Source organism: Hydra viridissima, unplaced genomic scaffold, assembly GCF_058129835.1.
Source record: "Hydra viridissima isolate aposymbiotic clone 2 unplaced genomic scaffold, HvirCarnegie_v1 scaffold_3, whole genome shotgun sequence".
Taxonomy (NCBI): Eukaryota; Metazoa; Cnidaria; class Hydrozoa; order Anthoathecata; family Hydridae; genus Hydra; species Hydra viridissima.
The window spans coordinates 3,506,501-3,527,145 of NW_028324302.1; the positions used below are offsets into that span (position 1 = coordinate 3,506,501).

Genomic DNA, 20,645 nt, shown 5'->3' on the forward strand with positions numbered 1-20,645 from the left:
ATACAACAATTGGTAGGGTTCTACAATGGTTTGTATAGACCAATGATCACGCTAGACAACTTGGCCAATGCAGACCACGAGCAATCAATCTTGTGGAAAAGCAATTTTTATTGCTTCGAACACTGAGAGAACGGTTAACTACTGCAAAAAGTCTCCAAATACAACTTGGTAAAGTTCATGGAACTGCTGTTAGTCAAGATACCGTAAGAGGAAGAGTTGCTTTAAATTTACGACCTCGTACAGTAGCTACTGGTTCCAGATTGTGCATAAACCACCGAAGAAACAGACTGGCTTTTGCAATGAGGCATATGAATTGGGAAATAGATGATTGGTGACAGGTCTTATTTACAGATGAGTCAAGGTTTTGTCTTTTAAGTTCTGATCGCCGCCCGAGAGTGTACAGAAGACCAAATGAAAGATATTTCGCCAGTAACATTCAAGAAACTACTTTATATGGAGGCAGCTTATTGATGGTATGGGGCAGAATATCTTTAACAGCTCGCACAGAGCTTTTTGTTGTTGATAGTAGACGTCTGACTTCTCAACAATGCATAGCAGACATTTTAGAACCTTTTATGGTACCTTTTGTAGCGTACATTGGAGATGGATTCCTTCTAGTGCAAGATAATGCTAGACCACATACGGCACACATTTTTACTGAATTCTTAAATAATGTTATTATTTAAGTTTTGGAGTAGCCAGCTTGCAGTCCAGATATGAACCCAATAGAGGATCTTTAGGGGACGCCATATTAGAAGCCATCATTCACCCCCTAACAGCCTAGACAAGCTACAACAAGGTCTTACCCACGTGTGGAAAGATATCCCTCAAGAAACGATCAGATTTTTAATAAAAATTATCCCATAGCGCTGTTAGGCTGTAATAACATCAAGAGGTGCTAAAACTAATTATTGATAAGTCAAAAATGTTCCAGTTTAAGCTGTATAGCTAAAATATAAATGTAAAAAAGCTATAATGTGCATAGCTATAATAATCATTTTACTTATTTTGTTAAACGAGCCAGGTTTTTGGTTTTAGTTTTTTTTTTTCACCATCCTCAAAGTCAATTTTATTATCATCATCAAAATGTTTTCACGTATTCTATTCTTAACACGTTTGTCAAAATATATGACCACAATCGAAATAAATCGAAATGTATGTGGTGCGTTAATTATGCGGTTAAGTGTATTTTAGGATATAGATTTGAAGACATCGCTTTTTTTCCCATTTATTTTTATGCAGCTCGCGATGTTTTCACGGTACGAAATAGATAGAGAATAAACCCTACTCGATAAAAGTTATAATTTTGCTGCACTAGTTTTTCCGCTCTGGTTTTCAAATCTAATTACACCGAAAAAGACGCAAGAAAAAATAAAAATAACCATCTTAATGTTCTTTTTTCAACAGAGATTTCTATGGGAAGCCTATATATATATATATCATATATGATATATTTAGGCCAATATATGTATATGGCGAAACTTAATGTTTTAATCAAAAAAACTTGAAATTTTATTACGGAAATATTGAAGAGCAGCGAAAAAAAGTTGATTGAAATTTTAAAAAAAGTTGATTGAATACAAAAATTAAGTTTGTTAGATTTAAAAGTTAAACGCGATCGAATTATCATTCACTTTGTTGATTACGATTGGAAGTTTAAAGCAAATAGCGAAAAAGATTAAGGATTAATTATTGCAAAAAATATTTACTATATACATATACATAGTAACGGCATTTACAACGTAGCAAGGTATACAAAAGTTTTTGGGATATGAAACTTTATTTACAATAATTTTATCTGACGAATGTGAAAGTATTTTTACCATATTCAGAAATCACTTTTTCTATTTAAAGCATTACTAGTTTACTAAAAAAAAAAAAAAAAAAAAAAAAAGATGAATTCAACAAAGCCTTAACATACTCAACACGAATTCCGTTTCTTAATTCTGGCGAAGAGAAAATTATTTTGAGCTTTTAGTTGGCTTTCTGGAGAAGCACATCACACAGTCATATCTGGAAACACGTCACACAGTTATATCTGGAGACACGTTACACAACCACATCTGGAAAAACACGTCACACAGTCAATTTTGGAGACACGTCACAGAATCACATCAGGAGACACGTCACAAAATCACATTAGGAGACACGTCACAAAATCACATAAGGGACACGTCACAGAATCACATCTGGAGAAACACGTCACACAATCACATTTGGAGACACGTTACACAATCACATTTGGCTCCTGTATATAAAAAGAAAGAGTAGAGATCAATTATCTATACAAAATCTATTAAAAATTCCATAAGATAATACCAAAGAAGGAGCTTACAGCTGATGAACAAGGTGCTAAATCATCAACTAAATTATCGGGAGGATTCATCCTAAGATCGTTTTCCGTGTTGTTATGAAGCTTGCACAATTGATTTCCATACTTTTGTAGATCTTCCTCGGTATGCTCATTTCCTTCCATGAAAAGCTCAATTCGGGTCTTAGGTGCATATCCAAAATCCTAAAATATTGTTTTTGCAGCAGTCAAGATGAAGGGAACTTTTTAGAAGACATAACTCTAGACTACTTTTTACCTAGTTTCATAACTCCAAAATATGGAAATATAAACAAAAAGAGAAACGAAAATCTCTACCTTGATCCGTTCGTAAGTATCTGCAACTATACCGATGAACAAGCTGAGGACAACAAATATAAATAACGATATATAAAAGTATAAATAGACTTTGCTGAAGTACCAAATCAAAGGCTCAGAAGAATCCATAGCATTGAATGTTGCATACATATCATCACCGTTAACCAAAGCAAACAAGCATTCAGAAGTTGTTGTCAGATCACGAAACTAAAAAAATTTTTCAATAGAAGTAAGCAACAATATCAAGGAAACTAATTTTTAATAAAATCATATAGTACATCATACATTTTTACATCACACAAAATGGCTAAATATCTTATTACTGATAGTAATAGATCATCTCAATTTATTCTCAATAAATTGCATCATTAAGTTTACATTTTCTCAAAAGTGTTAAAAAAATACCTTTTGATGATATGGTCCAAAAACTATCCATCCACAAACAATAAAACCAATATATATGAAAGCCACGCAAGAAATAAAGCGAACAATTACAGGAAAAGCTGACTTCAGAGTGATAAGTAATACCTACAGAGCGATAAGTAAAACCAACCATTAAAATTGGAGTAAACACTTTTAAAGATTATACATCTAGTGCTTGAATATGCTATTTTTGTGATTTAAATATGCTTCATTTAGTGCTTAAATATGCTATTTTTGGAAATAAAAGACGTATAAGAAAAACACTGAAAACTGCACTCTAATTTTTTAACCATCTCTTGTATATTTTACAGACTCAGGTATGGATCGGATCAGTATTCTGGAGGGCCAAAATATTTTCTTTCCGAATTATATCATGTAATATACTTTAATTAAAGCTATCTATCAAAAAATGAGAATAAGAAAAACGTTTACATAAAGAATGTAAACTCATGGAACAATTTTCAAGAAAATCAATTTAGAACTTTAATAATAAAAGCATAAAGATTGCTTAATCTAAAATTAAATAAAATTTTAACGTTGCATTTAAGGTGTCAGACTTTGAATTACAGTATAAATCAAAGAAGAATAAGAGTATAAATCAAAGATGATTAAGAATATAAATCAAAGATGAATAAGAGTAAATCATCTTTTATTTTGTTTGGTATAATCAAAGAGCTCTCTCCTTGTTTATTAATAATAGAACATAAGATGAACTTTTTGTAAAGGTTTTTCAGCATAAATGTTTAAATCATGTTGTAGTCTATGAAATTATGAAAAATTATTTAAAACTGAAGCTTTTTTCTCTCCAATTGCTTTGTATGCAGCTCCTATGCCAGCATCATGATTTTTGTTAACTGTTCTAGTTCAAAACAAAGTTAAGACATATTTTTAAGATAAGATCAATAATAAAAAAACACAACTAATTTATAAAATGGATCATTTTGTACCATTTTAATACTACAAACTATCAATAACATGTCAGCTTCTTTATGATTATGCCTTGTGTAAATAAGCATACAAAAAATGTGATTTACAAGCATTCTCATAAACAACATATTTTTTGTTTAGTTTTTCAACAATTTGAATAATTGTATTGTTGAATACTTTGACATGTTTCCTTCATTGTTTTCTTAATATCCATTTAGTGAATCAATAGAACAGTTTTGAACATTTTTTGAGGTAAACACTTATAGAAAAAAGGATCTATAAACGCAGTAAATCACTACATGTTCTCATGAAAGCTTGATATTAGCAAATACCCCATGGTTTGTTACATACTTCATACAAACAACAATTTGGTCAGCTTGGTTTAAAAGTTGGTTTTTAAAATTCTTTTAAAGCTTTATAAAATTTCTATCTTTAATCAATTTTAACAAATTATGATACAGTACTTGAAATTCTTGATTATCTAGTTTTCAGCAATCATATACATTCATAAAAACTTTGTTACCATTGCATTATATTGATTCTATTGTAGTATTTACTTTAAAAAACATTTCTAACTAAACTGCAATAAAGAGAAAGAGATGATGCTTCAAATTATCTTTTTAAATGCTTTCATCCTTTAATTTGTTCCATTAAGCATAAATCTCATATAAACTACAATTTTAAGCCAGCTGTTATCAACATAAAAGCTAGAATAACCAGCACTTAGTGCTGGATATTTCAGCAATAAGTATAGGGACATTTTATGGGTGCCTGTTGAACAAAAAATATCTCTTTTAGCTTTAAATTTAAGGAGTTTTTTTGTTGAAATGTTTTTTTCTGTTATTCAAAAATTTGTGATCCTGCAGAACAGGGCCACTGACATAGGGATGTTCATAGTTAGGAAAAGATTGTCACAATTGAATTCAGGGAGTGGAGTTACCCCTATATGGCAAACTTAAGCTCATTTGAACCAATAACCACAGAGTAAACACACTCCACCTTCACCTCCTTGCTGGGGGCCAAGGAGTGGTCAGAGGGGGATTGGAACTTGGTTTCAACCAAAAGCATGCTGAACATGCAGTCCAGGGTCGTCAGAACCTCATCTCAAACCTTCCCTGAGGAGAAAACACCTCCAAGTGCAAAACTTGGTGCAGAATGGTCTACAGATGCAAATTTGCATAAACAACAAACGAATGAACTGATGGACAGGCATTCATTTTTATAGTATAGATTACTCAATGCCAATTTTTATCAAAGGCATTGAGTAATCAATAAAAATGAATGTCTAAATTTTTTTATTCTTGTTTGTTAGATTTAAAAGTTCAGTTTTAAGAAATGCATTATGCCAATAAACTGATTTAGAAAAACAAAAGTGTATTTATCAAAGGGATGAAATTAATTATGTCCCTCTTGTTTTTGTGATTGTAATTTAAATAATTTTATTTAAAAAAATACAAATTTGAGTTTTAAATGTTATTCTCATATTTTTTTAATACTAATTTACTTAATCTTATTTCCTTAGCATTTTTAACTTTCTCAATTTCTTCATTTAATTGTTTTCCTAAAAATATTGTTAAATAATATTTATTTTGATAGCAACTTGCATTTATATAAAAATCTTGCATTTATATAAAAAGTTGTAAATGTCTAAAAGCTGAATTTAAAACATCTCTCAAAAATTAAAATCCTTTCGAAAAAACATATTTAAAGCTTTAGTTTTCTAAGGAAATTTTATTTTTCTATAAAAAGATTTGAAGAAAAATTAAAGCAGATTTGAAAAAATTCTAATGCAGAAAATTTTTATCAAAAAACATTACATAGCAATATATATGGTACCTCCTTCCACACATTTAAAAATAATACATTGAAAACTTGTTGCACTGGAATAATAATGAATGACACTGTACATATTAGGTAAACTTATGTATGTGAAAATTTTTTTCTTACATTATAGCCCTTCAGAAATCCTAAATATCTGAGTACTCCAATCCACGAAAACAAAACAGCAAGCCCAAAACACATGCTGCATGATGGATACAATTCTGGATATTCCTTAAACAAGCCACTATCAGTTATATCTCTATAAAATATTTTTACATAAAAAACAAAAAATTTAAAAAATCATGACAGTTTATGAGGCACTATTACAGATATGGTTTCAGAATAAATAAAAGTAACTTTATAAAAAAAATGTAGAGTTTTACTTATTGCTCTTTTAAAGTTTCTACTTAAAATATTATCATGAGTATGTGTGTAAAAACTTGATTTAGCAATATGCGTGTGTTGCAAAATGGCTTTGTGACCTTAGATTTAAAAATATGCGTGTTGCAAAGATGCTTTATGACCTAATAGCTAAAAAATACTATATTAGAGATAACAGTTAAGACAAAAAAAATTTCTAAAATACATTTCCACTTTAATAATTAGAGCAGATTCTTTAGCAAAGCCATGTCATCCTAAGAAAGTTTTACTAAAAACATATTCACAACTCACCATCCAATCCAATATAACTTTGATTGCTGTTCCAATAATGGTAGATATGTCTGATAAAGTAATTAGAACCAACCAAAAGCTCAAAAAGTTCATCTTATCACTTAATGTAAAGGGTTCATATCGATACTCAGAAAAAAACCTAGAAGCAGCCTAAAAAAGAAAGAAAGATAAAAACAAGAAAGAAGAATTGTAAGTGAGAAATTTCAAAAGTTTATTTAGAACAAGTTTTAAAATACTTTAAACAGTCACCTGGCATAACTTCCAATGACGACGAAATGAGCGAAGACACAGTGACAGAGATAAAATACATAAAACAATTATGACTGAGTCATATGCTGTCATTAAATGCTTTGTAGTTTGGTGCTCTGTAAAAATAAAAATAAGTCATAATGCAAAGCTGTTTCTGAAAACAAGCAAGTGTAACTTGCTACATTTGAAACTTATAATGAGAAATATTATTAGCTTTTTTCTTTAAATTTCTTTAAATTAGTGAAATAGAAATGCAATTAAAAGGAAATTCAAACATAAAAATAATGCTAACAATAAAACAGAGATAAAATGCTAATTAATAATTAAATAACAAAAAAAAAAATGCTAACAGTTAATAAAATAATAAAAAAAAACTGCTAACAAATAACAATAGAAAAAACAAAAAATTCTAACAAATGATAAAATAACAAAGAAAAAATGCTTACAAATAACAAAAAACAACAAAGAAAAAATGCTAACAACCCATTTTTAGGAGAAAGAATTAAAAAATTACCTTGAATATGAAGCTCTTTATCGCCGCTCATTCTGCAGCGATGAAAATCCACAACTGAATCAAGGCTTATTTGCATAATTCCATCAAGATCATAGTTATCAAACAAAATCTAGGGTATCAAGAAACTAAAAACCCAATTCTTTGTACAAAAACTTACACAAAAACTTACACAAAAACTCACAAAAACTTACAAAAAAAGTAAGCAAGAAAAAATATCAATGAGAATAAGAAAATTAACATGAATAAAGATAAAGAATAAAATGTTAAAACTTTAAAAATTGTATAACAACTGTACCACTACATCAAACATGTAACAATCAGGGGAGTTCCTTGCATGAAGCATTGTGTAATTGACTTGAAAAGAAAACTGAAGTTTCATTTCAATAATCCTGAATATTTAAAGCAAAAATCGTTTTAAAAAAATAGCATTACACTAATATACACAACAGTATTTAAGATGGTTTTATATATATACATAATACCCAAATACACTCAATCAAATGCTGTCTATTGAGATATTATTTATCTCAATATTAATAAAATAATGCTTAAGCTAATAAGATGTTATCCTAATATTGGAAAATATTTGAGAAGTTAATTTGAGCCCTATTATGAAAATGCTCTTTAAATGAGCCAAATTTATCTGAAAGGTGCAGGAGAAAAACAGGGAATGTCAAAAATTATAAAATTTATAAAAAACTTAGAGAAAACTTAAAAAGAACTTTTAAAGACTTTATGTTATTCTACGGGTTTCTACGTACGGGTATTCTAGCAGATTCCAAAATGCTCATTATTTTTCAGAAGAAGCATACAAAATTTAAAAACACCAAAACAATATTGATATCTTGTTTTTGGAGAGTGATAGTTCCTGTTTTTATGTTGCAGTGGTTGTTAATTCCTCATTTCAAAAGACTTTTATAATTACACTATTCACAGCTATTGGAAAAGCATACTACATGTGTATTATGAACATATGATAATATCTAAAAATCTGCAAAAATGACATGAATGTTAAAAAACAATGAAAAACTTATGTACCAACTTTTTATTTATACACTTACCGGCAAAATTAATGCATCACTTATACATTTCGATTTATTTTAATTGTTGTCAATATTATCATATATTTTGACAAACATGTTAAAAATAGAACACATGAACACAATTATTTTAATGATAATAATTAAATTGACTTTGAGGATGGTGAAAAAAAAAACCAAAACCAAAAATATGGTTCATTTAACAAAATAAAGTAAAATGATTATTATTGTTATGTACACTAATACAGCTTCAATTGAAACATTTTTGACTTATCAATAACTAGTGTTACCACCTCTTGATGGTATTACAGCTTGACAGTGCCATGGCATACTTTCAATTAGAGATCTAATCGTTTCAATAAGACTTTGTCTCAGCTTGTCTAGGCAGTTAGGTGGTGGATGTTGGCTTCTAATACGGAGTCCCATTATGTCCCAAAGATGCTCTATTGGGTTCATATCTGGACTGCAAGCTGGCCACTCCAAAAATTAAACATAAGCATCATTTAAGAATTCAGTAAAAATGTGTGCCATATGTGGTCTAGCATTACCTTGCACAAGAAGGAATCCATCTCCAATGTACGCTACAAAAGGTACCATAAAAGGTTCTAAAATGTCTGCTATGTATCGTTGAGAAGTCAAACGTCCACCATCAACAACAAAAAGCTCTGTGCAAGGTGTTAAAGATATTCCGTCTCATACCATTAATGAGCCACCTCCATAGAAATTGGTTTCTGGAATGTTACAAACAAAATATCTTTCATTTGGTCTTCTGTACACTTTTGGGCAGCGATCAAAACTTACAAGGCAAAACCTTGACTCATCTGTAAATAAGACCTGTCACCAATCATTTATTTCCCAACTCATATGCCTCATTCTAAAAGCCAGTCTTTTTTTTCAGTGATCTATGGATAATCTGGGATCAGTATCTGCTGCCCGAGGAGTCTTCTTCTTACAGTGTCTTGACTAACAGCAGTTCCATGATTTTCAGCAAGTTGTATTTGGAGACTTTTTGCAGTAGTGAACCATTCTCTCAGTGTTCGAAGCAATAAAAATTGCTTCTCCATAACATTGGTAGCTCGTGGTCTGCCTTGGCCAAGTCGTCTAGCATAATCATTAGTCTATACAAACCTTTATAGAAACATACCAACAGTTATATGAGACACTCCAAACTTTCTACCAATTTCCTGATTCGTTAATCCTTCATTGGACAAAGTAACAATTGCAACACATTCTTCATGACTTAAATTTCGTCTAGAATGCTTCATTGTGAACAGATGTGTTGCTCAAACAACAGTTATCTTTTCTACTGCTAAAACAATTTAAAAGCAATACATACTTTTCTTTTAGAAGTGAGGGTTAACTACAACAAAACATGCTACTTATGAAAAGCTGCTATAATTTCAAAATTAAATAAGGGAAATGGAATAAAACCTACAAAAGGTGTAACAAACATTATTATCATCTTTGCAATTGATAAATCCAGGATATAGATTATTTTTTTCAAAATAAGTCGGAATTTTTGTGGTGCATTAATTTTGCGGTTAAGTATACTTAAAAAGTATCTGGATTTTGTGTTTTTAGCTACAATTATTCTCTACACTACTTGTGTAGAGTATAAGTAAAAAGTTAGTACAAAAAACTTCTTCTTTGTCTTTTAACATTCAACTTTTCTATTTTTGATGACTTAATTAGATGTAAACATGACCACATATTAATAGAAACAGATTTGGAGCTATCTTTTAAAATAATAATAATAAACTATGCATTTAATACATTTGAAAATTTTAATCATTAAACCTCTTGTGTAACCTCTATGCTTGAGACCTGAGTGTTTCTTCTTTTAACAAGTAAAGGTAGCTGTTAAGCAGTCAAATTTAATCAAAAAGAAATTCTTTATATATCCTATGTAAACATAAGTTCCGTTTAAAAGTTTTTTAGTAGTTATTTTTTCTATTAAAAACTTTTCAGTGATTATTAACCAAAGATTTCTAAACTGACAACTAATCTAAGATGATGGAAGTTTGTTTCTAAATCTAAGTGAATTTGTGAACTAATGAAAAGGAACTTTGAACTTTAAGTGATGAAAACAAAAGTTCACTGTAACTTTATTAAACTAAAACCAAAAATTTATTTCAAAATTATCATTACACAATCCCAATCCTTTTCATTAAAGCACTATTAAAGAAAAAAGACCTAACATAATTATATTCAAGAAGAAATTGATCTGTAGAAATAAAACATTCAAATATATTTGCCCAACATATTTTCTTGCTTCACATAGATTGCAGCAGCAAATATTTGATTCACAAATATCAGCCACTTTAAAAGCAGCAAAAACAATTTTAATTCAAAATTTAGAAAGAAATTGAAAAAGCTTGAGGAAGAACATTTTTGCAAAAAAAGCAATATTCAACTACTTTTTGGAAAATGAAAGCATAAAGAACTAGAAAACAAATCTAACTTAAATATACAACTTTATACTAAAAAATTTTGAAAATGAAGAATCCAGATTATCAAGCAATAACCATATAGAGGTTTTTAACCCTTATTAGATGCCATAGTTTTATAATATTATTAGCAGGCACAAGCACAATTTTACCTACGTTTATTTTTACTCATTTTTCACTAGAGTTGTAATATTTCTTTGTGAAAACATTTTTAAAACATTTATTTGAAATTTTATGGAATGTTACATGAATTTAGAACCACCCTATGTGGTTTATCAATTAACTAATCTCCATTTAAAATTGCAAAAGATACATTTGTCCCTATGCAGCCAGATAATTGTTAATACATTTAAGGTTTCTAATTGCATTTATAGGAGGAAGCTATCCTTATTTGATGTTATTGTTCCATAGCTACATAAATTAGTTCAACTGGTAACATCTAACATAATAAGATTTTAAAGTTTAATGAAAATATAAAATCTGCAAAGAATGAAACTTACTTTTATTTGTAAATTTACCACAACAACTTGTGGCGAAATGTGAGTCATAATTTTTAGTGATTATTGAAATAATAAACTATATACATGTTTCAGTTTTGAGTTCAAGCAATCAGAACAAAAAATTTTTTACCATATAATTAACAAACATATCTAGATTATTTTCAAAGATAATTTTGTCATGAGGCCAAACTATTTCCAAAAAAGTTAAAAATAATTCTGCCCTAAAAAATGATCAAGCTGATCCTTATTTTTTGTTGTTGCCATCTTTTCAATAAAACTAATTTAATTTAAACTTACTATGAGTCAATGCAAGATTTTTAAAGCAAAAATTAACAATAAAAATACCATTCAAAATCATCTGGAAGTTTATTCTTTTTTACAAACTCTTCCAGGGATGTTTCATTCTCTTTTACCATAGGATGAAGCTCGTAACATGTCTCTAAAAAAAGTTTGTAACATATCTCTAAAAATAGTTCATAATATATATCTAAAAAGAGCAAATACTAAAATAGAAAACAGCCCTCTGACTCTCCTATAACCATATAATCATTCAACATTTATGCAATTTATCAATTGAGCTCAGAACTTTCCGGTCAGATGTATTTAGCAATAACTCAAGAAATACTTAACAAATTAATTTCAAATTTTTTTTATAAAGACATTCTTTATACAATCATTTAATTGTATTGGTGTTTTACTAATACTATCAGTTTTTCACTCCATAATAAGTAAACAATTGAATAATCAGAAAAAGATTTTGGAAATTTTTCTTTAAAATCCAACTCACACTCAAAAATTGCAAAACTGAAAAGTCGCTAAATCCATGCTGATCCCAAAGAGATCTTGCCAAAAAGTTTGAATGCAGTCGTTTCCTTGTCAGAAAAGCATTCAAGAGCAAGGGTTTGAAGGCTTGCAGCAATAATTTCATGGCAATTGATGGAGAATTAAAAGCAATTCGCCACCCAAGGAAGCTCAGCAAACTTTTCAACCGAGAAAATTTATGCATTATTAAGGATGACAAAACATAATGCAAAAAGGATTTCTCAAAATTGCCCAGCCATCAATATTATTATCAGTCTAAGTCAGTAACAAATTTAAGTATATTCAGATGGAAAAGTTTGCTCCAGAGATCCTTGTGTGGCAAGCGATTTACTCTTGTGGCCTTTGGAGTGCTCCATTCATCACTCAACAGACTTTAACTTCTGATTTATATATCACTGAATGTCTTCAGAAATATCTTTTCCCATTTGTTAACAAACACAGCAAGGCAGTTATCCTTTAGGCAGATTTGGCACCAATTCACTACTCTTAGAAGACAAAGGAGTGCTACAATTTAAATTGCATCAAAAATTGTCCTGAAAGATGTGAATCCCCTGAACTGCCCTGAGCAGCACGTAATTTAGAGATACTGAGCACTTGTAAAAGGAATCTTGTTGAAAAGCAAGTCACTGAAAGATGACAAAGAATTTAAATAAAAATGGATTGTACCATCGAAAAAGGTCAATGAAAGCAAGATCCAGGCCATGATGGCACCTACTCTCGAAAATTTGATTACTTTCTAAATGCCTGTACAAACTGATTAAAAATCTGTACAAACTGATTATAAACTTTAAAGAATTCAATAAACTTCAATGCAAAAAAAATTTGGAATTAATTCTTTAAGTATTATTTGAGTTATCGCTAATTATATCCAACCGGATATAAGTTTTGAGCTCTATCAATAATTGTATTAACTTTTTTTTATAACTACTAATCAACTTTTATTTAAAAACAGGGGACATATCCAATAAGAACAATTATTTCTGAAATTAAGTATCTACCTTCATTGACTTTTGAAATATTCCTGACAGGGCGATCTTTATGTAAAGTCTTACAAAATTTAATTATCTGATTAGATTTAGTGTCCGTTTTTATCTCATATGATCCAATCATTATCTTCTCATAGTTATAAAACTAGAATATTAAGACAACAGTAATAAGAGTATCAGATTAGAAAAATAATGGCTTGATACCTTAATTTATATTGGCAAATACTCAATAATTTGTTAAACTTAATCTAATTGTACACATGAATTATTTCAAAAATTTGTATCAAATTTAAGATAATTTTTAAAGTAGTTTAAAGTAAAAAATTTTTCCTTTCTTTATAGTAATAAACCTGAATCAGAAAATAAATAAACTAACCAATCAAATTCTTTAATGTAATAAGTAGGAAAAAAACACTTTTCATTTAGGGATGAATTATACTGACCTGCTTCCATGCATAGAAAATCTGCTGATAAACACCATCTTTTGTGTAAACCAAGCTACCACGAGGATCATTTTGTAAGTATAAATGACGAAATGTTTCAATATTATCTTTGCTGAAGGAGACCAAAGAAAATTCGTTGGTTGCAAAAAGTGTCGCCTAAGAAATTTTTCAACTATGTCATACGGTTTCTTTTCAGAGACAATTTGTTATCAACTTATTAGCGAATTAAACTTACACTTAGACTGTTACACTTCTTTAAAAATTGCAAAAATCTAAAGTAAAAACAACAAAATACTTGAATAGTAACAAGTATAATCTTGCCAATTTGCAACATAAACTTCCATGGCTTACGTCCTCTATCTTTATACTTTTCATATGGATTTTTGAAAAACCACTGAAGCTTGTTTTTTATCTGCTCTTCATTGTCTGTTTCTTGAATTTCTTGAGAATCAGAACCCATGTAAGAGTTTCTTGAATAATCTTTTCCCAATAATGAGTCATTTTCTGTATATTCTTTAGCCATTCATGAAGTTTTTAAATGATTTTTTTAAGATTCTATTATCAAATCCATTAAATCTAAATTGACTTTTAGAGCAGTTTTGCTAATTTCTGCTTTTCAACAAAATTTAATATATTTCATCAAATAGAGTTTATGGAACATGCAAAATCAATACTGAAATATTATAATATACAAAATTATACATTGCAATACATTACAATACCAAAATTTTAAAAACCATTAACATATTATTTCTGATGGTTCAGATTAGATAAAAACCTTTGCGACCATTTTGCATTTGTAAGCAATCAACTAAAACTCATAGTGTTCACAAAGTTCACATTAATTTACATATTACATAAAAAAAAATATTCTTTCAAGTTAATAAATTTATTATGAATCTATTCAATGCTAAAAATTTATAAAAACTAAGCTCCAGCTTATACTATTTTGTGCAGTATTTAAATAGCAATAACTCCCAAGTACAGCAGTTAAACTATAAACCTTTGTTAAACTTTACAAACAAAGATTTTGTTTTGTTTGCAACTTCTGGTTCTAAATCTTCTCGTGACATCTAAAAGTACAATTATGAATAACTTTTAACTACTATTACAACTGACCATAATTACAAGATTATCTTGTAGTTTCTCAAATTTAACAAAAACTCTTTATGAGCCAACCTTAGTCTGCTGAGGAAATAAAGCAATAGCAAATGGCAAAGCCAATCCAAATGACATTGTGCATACAAATGCATTCACTGGTAAAACAAGTCTATGATATTTTGTTAGGAAACGTGTTCTAAAATAAAGCAACACCAAGCAGTGAATGACAAAGAAAACAATGAATTGAATAAACACATGATCACAAAAATTTTGTGTAGATTTTAAAATTAAAATAAGATTTAATTCTTTTTTTTTTTTTAAATATATAATAAAATCTCAATCTTTTTTTGATTGAGTGATTTCTTCTCATTTTTTCTACTCCTACTTTCAAACCCTGCAAGAAAAAGATGAATTGAGTTTTTTCCCCCTTTACTATAAATCTTTTTTTTTTAGAAGAGCCTGAAAATCTTTTATCAGACAACACTCAGGTACATTTGGTGGGTTATCAGCTTTTGAGAAAAATTTATATGCTAAACTATGCGATTTACATAGTCTTCCTAGTTTGGGCAAAAAAAAAATATTATCAGAGTAATGTTCAGCTATGAAAGAAATGATCTTCTTGATACACTTATATAAATCAACATATTGATTGATTTTAAGCAGATAGTCACATAGCCAATGAGTATGTTGATTAAGAAAGTGAAATATGAATGTTTATTTGACATTGTTCATACCTAATGTTTTCTCTAGCCAACCTCTGAGCTATTCTACTCAGTTGTAATTTGTTTAAAGTACTTTGGAGTTAGTGATGATGTTTTGATGAACTTTGAAATGTGTTGTTTGCCATTGAAATAATTTTCTAAAGAAAACTTTTTAATTGTTTTTCTTGCATCAATTTAAAGGGTATTTTTGACAAGTTATAAAATTATAAAATGTGCAGATAATGAAAACTTAGTTGTATTTGTATAGAATTAAATTTATCACAAGATTTTGGCAACTCGTAAGTCATTATTTTTAGAGATTATTGATATAATAAGTTAAATACAATTTTTCAGTTTTGACTTCAAGCAATCAGATGAAGAAACTTTTTGCCATGTAATTAACAACCAAATCCAGATTATTTTCGAAGAAGATAAACTGCTTACAGCATCAAGAAAAAAAAAATAACAGTAGTTTATTTTTAATAATTTTAATTTAAACAGCCAAGAATCTAAATAAAAAGCCATCTTACATAAAAACCAATATAAAATATGAAAATCAAATCACTTGATACAAAAACAGTAGTTTCTGATACAACTAATTTAATGCTTATCTTTTATAATCTTTAAACACACCAATTTTTTAAAGTGTTTGTTTTAAAGTGAACTTATGGAATTAAAAAAAAGCAATATTTAAAATTCTTCATTTGGCAATTCTCTTTATGTTTCTTTATTTTATTTTATATTTTTATTAATATTTTATTCACATTTATTTTGGGATCAAGCTTTTTGAAGGTTGTCATTTTATGTTTTATACTCACTAACAAAGAAAATAGGTACTTACTTTTCAAGCGCTGCCATGATTAATGGAGGAAATATAAGAATAGGAGCTGGGAGAAAAACACGAGAGAGGGCTGTTTCCCACACAGCTTGTTTAGCAGCAATTTTTGAAACACCAATAACATTACCATTGTCATCTTCAACATCAATACCATCCTTCAGTTCCCCAGAACGCATGATGTAAACATTACAGATGTTGGCCAAAGCTTTAAAATGAGTTTAAAGATGCTATATCAATTTAAAGAAAAACATTACTTTTCCTATTTAAGATAACTTTCAGTAGATACTCACAAAAGTAGTTATCAAAAAAATAATACAATAACACTTTTGGAAGCAAAGTAGGGCATCAATTTACCCTAAAGGTATTTTAACACCCTTTAGTAACCAGCAAATTTTACATAATATCATAAATAATTGAAACCTTACATGTTGCAGGGTAAGCAACAAATCGAGATGCAAACAGCTTCATCTGAGGCGTGAGTCGCCTACTTTTTTTGATCATAGCGCTGAAACTCAGCTAAATTAAAAGTAACAATTTTATGGGGTTAGTATTTTCTTGGCATCAACTGAAACCAACAGGAAGTCGATTTATTCCATCGCAAAATAAATTTATACATACAGCAATAGTTATTGCACTTCCCACAGCACCAAAATAACTTTTCAGGAAACTTGACAATTCTGTTTCCTTTCAGAAATTAAAAAATATTAACAAATATACTTTTCAATAATCTTATCACTTTTTTTTAACTTATCTTATCAAAATGTGTTCTGTGAGTTCACACTTCCTTTGGAAATTTCCATATAAAAAATATTATTTTTGGGTGATTTAATTATTACATTTGCTAAAAACAGTTGAGTTTAGCCTGTGATTGTCTTTCTGGAAGTATTTTTGTGTTTTTACCTATGTATTTACTAAACTTATAAAATATAATAGTTTTGTCACTTTTTTAAAATTACCATACACTCTTAACCTTTTTTTTTTATTCCTTTTTTATAAAACCCTTCTTCCCCCTCTGAGGAAATGGTACTTTAAAATGTTATTTTAGGATAGTTTATTCTTTTTATCATTAACAAGATTTTGCAAAGAATCTTGAATTTCACAATGATCTATGAAATCAGCTTTTAAATAATAATAACTTTTTTACACATTTGGTGTAACCAGTGCTTCAGAAAATTAGATGAAATTTTTAAAACTGTATCAAAAAATACATAAAACTTTAAAATTTCACCTTAGTTGCATTTCGATTAGCATAATTGACACAAGCATTATGACTTTGGTTTAACCACTAAAAAAAATTTTTATTTCAGCTCATAGATTCCACCTAGAGATACATAACACATGTAAATATATCACAAAAGCTTAGTTTAATGGAGATGTTTATTGAAGAAGATTACCTGCCAAAAAATAACTTGACGGAAAGAAGCACCAGGAATTAGCATACCAATTACCTGCATAAAGTTTAAATACTTGAAAAATGATATTTAAGAAAAACAACCACAAAAAAAAAGGCTTTTGAGTTTTTTGGTTTTTTGAACTATATTTAACTAAACTTGTTGGTTATATCAGAAAAAATTTTAAGATCATGTAACATGATAGCTTTAAAAGCATCTTTTTTTTCCTAAATCTTCAATGATGCTTATGATATCACCTAAATGAACTAACCTTATTTGTTTTTATTTTTATTTTTTGTTGAAAAAAGTTAAGTAAAAATGTCCAAGTAGCTTTTAAGTTAAGATTACAATTCTTGTGATTCTATAGGTCAACTTACAGGAAGTGTTCCAAACGGCACATAACCTAAAATACCAAGTTGAAAAAGAAAACAACAACTAGATTAAGATTTTCAAAAACTAAGTTTCTTTGAGAAAAAATCACTTGGAGATGAAATGCTTTAAGATAGCAATTACCTGACATTCTGAAAGGAGCAAAAATCTTTTCTCCTGTATCTGGGTGGATAATTGCCTTTAAAATTAGAAAAAATAAGAACATGAATATAAGTTAGATTTTATATTTAATATGTACATAACAGAAACGCATTTCTTTACGTTAAAAATGAACTACAAACCTCCTTTATTTTCCGAGCTCGCCAAAGCTAAACAAATATTATTCAAAATATTTAATATATGTAATATATGTAAATAAAATGAACTGTCAATCAAAACTTGGAACAAAACCTTTCAAATATTAGGATGAAACTTAAAGATCACTATAAAGTTTTGAACAAAATTCTCTCTTTTAAGCATATAACAAATAATTACTAAAGACTTCAAATTGCTATTAAGAGGAGGTAATACCACTGTCACCAGGGGGGGTAATTTCAGTCATGAGGTAAACATTAGATAAAAAATATTCACACAGTGGAGAAAATAAATGTTTTTCACAAACTATGTTTTCCATTTGATCATTTCTGATGATCGCCAACTGTGCCATATAGATTTTGCCAATAATACTTTTGTTTGAAGTTTGGCTTTTGCAAATGAATTGGTTTCTTTTATTATTTTGTTTATAAAATCTTCAGTGAAGAATAGTTTAAAAAAGTCAATTGGTTCTTTAATAGTTGAAGAAACATTTGGTCCAATACTTTGAGATCCAATACCGAATTTTATTTTATTCAGAGGCTCATCTATGTTGGAAATATCTACCAGATTATTGTCATGAGAAACTTTGATACTTGAAATACTTGAAGAACAACTAAATGATGAGAGAGGAGGCAATTTCCATTTTTTATGTTAAATACAATCAGATTCATCACTTGAAGTGTGATAATCACTCAAATTATCACTATACACATCAAAAATAAAGTTGTCTTCACTATCAGTTAATTCATAATTTTATCAGTATTAATGTGTTTTAACTTTAATTTTCAACACCATATGAAAATGTGCAGTAACAACAGAAACACACCCAAACGCTAGCACTGACTTGGAGCAACTGGTTTATAGCAGCATAAGTATATAATCACCTTTTACTATGTAAACAATACAATGATTAATAGTGGTGACATATAGTTGCCTCCCGAGTTAGTGAGGAATTTACCATGTTGACATATTGTCATTATTCGAGTGCAAAAGGTTAACTTTTTGATAAATCAAGCATAAAACTGTAAATTTTATTATGTTTACACATCATTTGTGTTTGTCATACTTTCATGAGTGCTAGTTTTATAGGTTCCTGGTTAGGTTGTCTAACATGAACACCAACAAATCCTAATAAGAGCAGGTGACCATATTAGGCTTATTTACTGGAACATAATATAAACTAGGTTGCTCATTTCTTAATTTTAGTAACAAGTATACTTATTTGTATTCAAATGTTAGTAAGTCCATTCTAGACTTTCTGCCTACTCTTTCTGACTTGATTGGGCATTCTAAATAACATTCCATGACACTAAGAGCAAATTACTTCTCATCAACTCTTGAAATAAATAAAACAAGAACAAAGTAGACTAGAAAAAGTATCTGGAGACTCAATGAGTAATGATTTTTTTGTTATCATATTTTAAGAAGACAGAAAACACTGAAAATATATCTAACTCACTCTAATGAAATTTAAGTAATTTGACACCTGAGCATCTGTAAGTTCATTTCTTTGTCCTTTCTTAAAGTCTTCTATCATTTTTAAAGATTCTTCTAGTGTTTTCTAAATCAAGTTCATTTAAAGATTCTGAAATCTAAAATTTAAATTCAGACAAAATATTTAATAAAAAAATGATGAAGAGATAATAATCTTACTTCTGATATAAATAATGTTCTTGGATCAACTATATCAAAACATCTCTGGAGTCGACCAAGATATGTGCTCTAAAATATACGATTTTCTAGAAAAAAAACTTTTTATTCAGATTTCAAGACATAAACAGAAATTAATTTTTTCAAAGTTTTAAATTTGATATCAATTTTAGTAAAGGAAAATTATTTGAAAAAAATAATTAAATAATTAAATTAACTATTTAAATCAACTATATAGGTTTAAACTATTACCTGATCAAACCTTTGCTTTTCCATTGAAAATGGCGGATAACTAGTCACCATTTTTTATGTGGCTAAAAAATAAATATTTGAACTAATCTTATCTGTTTTACCAAAATATCACATCATGGAACAGTTAAATGCTTACAGCTATTGTTTTTTTAATGTGACTAAAAAATTAACATTTGAACTAATCTTATCTGTTTTATCAAAATATCATAAAGAACAGTTACATGCTTAGCTATCACATGTAATTGCAGTTTGGTACCACTAAAATAATTGACACAGTTCAGTTATTAAAACAGTGTATATAATTAATCTCATACAAACTTTGAACTTTATTACAACTGCAAATACTTAATGCCAAATAATTTATGGAAAATAGAAACTTTGACTCAAGATTTTGAATTGATTAAGTTTTTACAAAAGTGATAATAAATAAATGGTACTAAACAACAAATAAAGACTAAAAAAATATTATTTCAATAGATGAATAAACACCCAAATTGATTTGAAAATATCACAACTTCATTGTTATATATTTTCATT

The 20,645-nt window shown here is 28.6% G+C and overlaps 2 protein-coding genes across 4 annotated transcripts; both read right to left on the reverse strand.

Moving 5' to 3' along the window:
- Positions 1-1,678: 1,678 nt before the first annotated feature.
- LOC145180596 (mucolipin-3-like) lies at positions 1,679-14,104 on the reverse strand. 2 transcript variants are annotated; one of them, XM_090082205.1, is made up of 13 exons: positions 13,787-14,104; positions 13,492-13,647; positions 13,061-13,193; positions 11,586-11,679; positions 7,549-7,642; positions 7,254-7,362; positions 6,740-6,855; positions 6,491-6,640; positions 5,945-6,049; positions 3,053-3,175; positions 2,648-2,854; positions 2,336-2,515; positions 1,679-2,063 (listed from the first exon to the last, which is right to left on the reverse strand). In XM_090082205.1, exons 1-13 carry the CDS (start codon positions 14,012-14,014, stop codon positions 2,025-2,027), a joined length of 1,734 nt encoding a protein of 577 aa, XP_089938331.1. In that variant the 5' UTR covers positions 14,015-14,104; the 3' UTR covers positions 1,679-2,024. The 2 variants fall into 2 exon arrangements, with proteins under 2 accessions (XP_089938331.1, XP_089938332.1); XM_090082206.1 differs by having other exon boundaries at positions 1,679-2,248; positions 13,787-14,103.
- A 260-nt stretch (positions 14,105-14,364) lies between these two features.
- LOC145202293 (sideroflexin-5-like) lies at positions 14,365-20,634 on the reverse strand. Of its 2 annotated transcripts, none has more exons than XM_080075187.2 (13): positions 20,109-20,634; positions 19,860-19,928; positions 19,693-19,767; positions 18,194-18,220; positions 18,036-18,090; positions 17,900-17,925; positions 17,526-17,579; positions 17,360-17,416; positions 16,750-16,815; positions 16,557-16,647; positions 16,135-16,336; positions 14,671-14,788; positions 14,365-14,564 (listed from the first exon to the last, which is right to left on the reverse strand). In XM_080075187.2, exons 1-13 carry the CDS (start codon positions 20,157-20,159, stop codon positions 14,487-14,489), a joined length of 969 nt encoding a protein of 322 aa, XP_079931313.2. In that variant the 5' UTR covers positions 20,160-20,634; the 3' UTR covers positions 14,365-14,486. The 2 variants fall into 2 exon arrangements, with proteins under 2 accessions (XP_079931313.2, XP_079931314.2); XM_080075188.2 differs by having other exon boundaries at positions 19,860-19,945; positions 20,109-20,388.
- Positions 20,635-20,645: the final 11 nt, after the last annotated feature.

Coding starts and splice junctions, on each gene's coding strand:
- LOC145180596 (XM_090082205.1), bottom strand. CDS start 14,014: ATGGCTAAAGAATATACAGAAAATGACTCATTATTGGGAAAAGATTAT. Junction 3,176..5,944: donor GATTTCTGAAGGGCTATAAT/GTAAGAAAAAAA, acceptor ATCGCTCTGTAG/GTATTACTTATCACTCTGAA. Junction 2,855..3,052: donor TTGGACCATATCATCAAAAG/GTATTTTTTTAA, acceptor AAATTTTTTTAG/TTTCGTGATCTGACAACAAC.
- LOC145202293 (XM_080075187.2), bottom strand. CDS start 20,159: ATGGTGACTAGTTATCCGCCATTTTCAATGGAAAAGCAAAGGTTTGAT. Junction 19,768..19,859: donor GAACATTATTTATATCAGAA/GTAAGATTATTA, acceptor AACTTGATTTAG/AAAACACTAGAAGAATCTTT. Junction 18,091..18,193: donor GAGCTCGGAAAATAAAGGAG/GTTTGTAGTTCA, acceptor CTAATTTTAAAG/GCAATTATCCACCCAGATAC.